At 43.8% G+C, this 644-nt stretch overlaps 1 protein-coding gene across 1 annotated transcript; it reads left to right on the plus strand.

Moving 5' to 3' along the window:
* PHALS_01493 (uncharacterized protein) lies at nt 1-309 on the plus strand (the record flags this gene model as incomplete). The annotated part of the gene is made up of 1 exon (XM_024715895.1): nt 1-309. The coding sequence occupies one exon, from the start codon at nt 1-3 to the stop codon at nt 307-309; it is 309 nt and encodes a 102-aa protein (XP_024581547.1).
* Nucleotides 310-644: the final 335 nt, after the last annotated feature.

Genomic DNA, 644 nt, shown 5'->3' on the forward strand with positions numbered 1-644 from the left:
ATGGCAATCGACCAGGAGCGGCTTAGCAAGGCGGCTGTGGGATCACAACCAACTTCCTCAATTTACCACTTATTTTACAAGCTTACATTGTTTAGGGCAGAGATAAATACTATTGATTCTCCAAGAAGGAAGACTAAGATGACTATGATGTCAGCCATACTTAAGCCGAAGCATCAGGGTGTAGCGTCGGCAGTTTTTACCTCAATAGACTGCGAGCAAAACCGGACTAACTCGTGCGGTATCGTTGGAGACGTTGCATGTCGAACATTGAGCGTTTTGAAGCAAGTGATGTTGTTAGCGCCCGCATAGCCTAAATAGGTGTACCATGTGTGATCAAAATCACTGCCTTTTTGTCAAGGAAGAAAATATAGCAGGCCATGACCAGAAGATGAGAACTGTAATAGCCGGAATAGCAGCAGACTCCCTCCGAATTTAAACTAGGGCTTTTTCTACACGGGCGGTCTATTCAGGTTGGACACGCAACAAAACTTTCCACGTGTATCCTTCCTATTATATCCTGAGAAGACTTTTATACATCAAGGTGCCTAGCTACCGTATCGGTCTCAGTCATTACAGCATTTTCATATGTAAGCTGAAGGAGTGCGTTAATTTTGCGAACTTGGAGGTGTCCATACTTTAAGTTA

This window comes from Plasmopara halstedii, assembly GCF_900000015.1.
Source record: "Plasmopara halstedii genome assembly, contig: Scaffold_1561, whole genome shotgun sequence".
NCBI lineage: Eukaryota > Oomycota > Peronosporomycetes > Peronosporales > Peronosporaceae > Plasmopara > Plasmopara halstedii.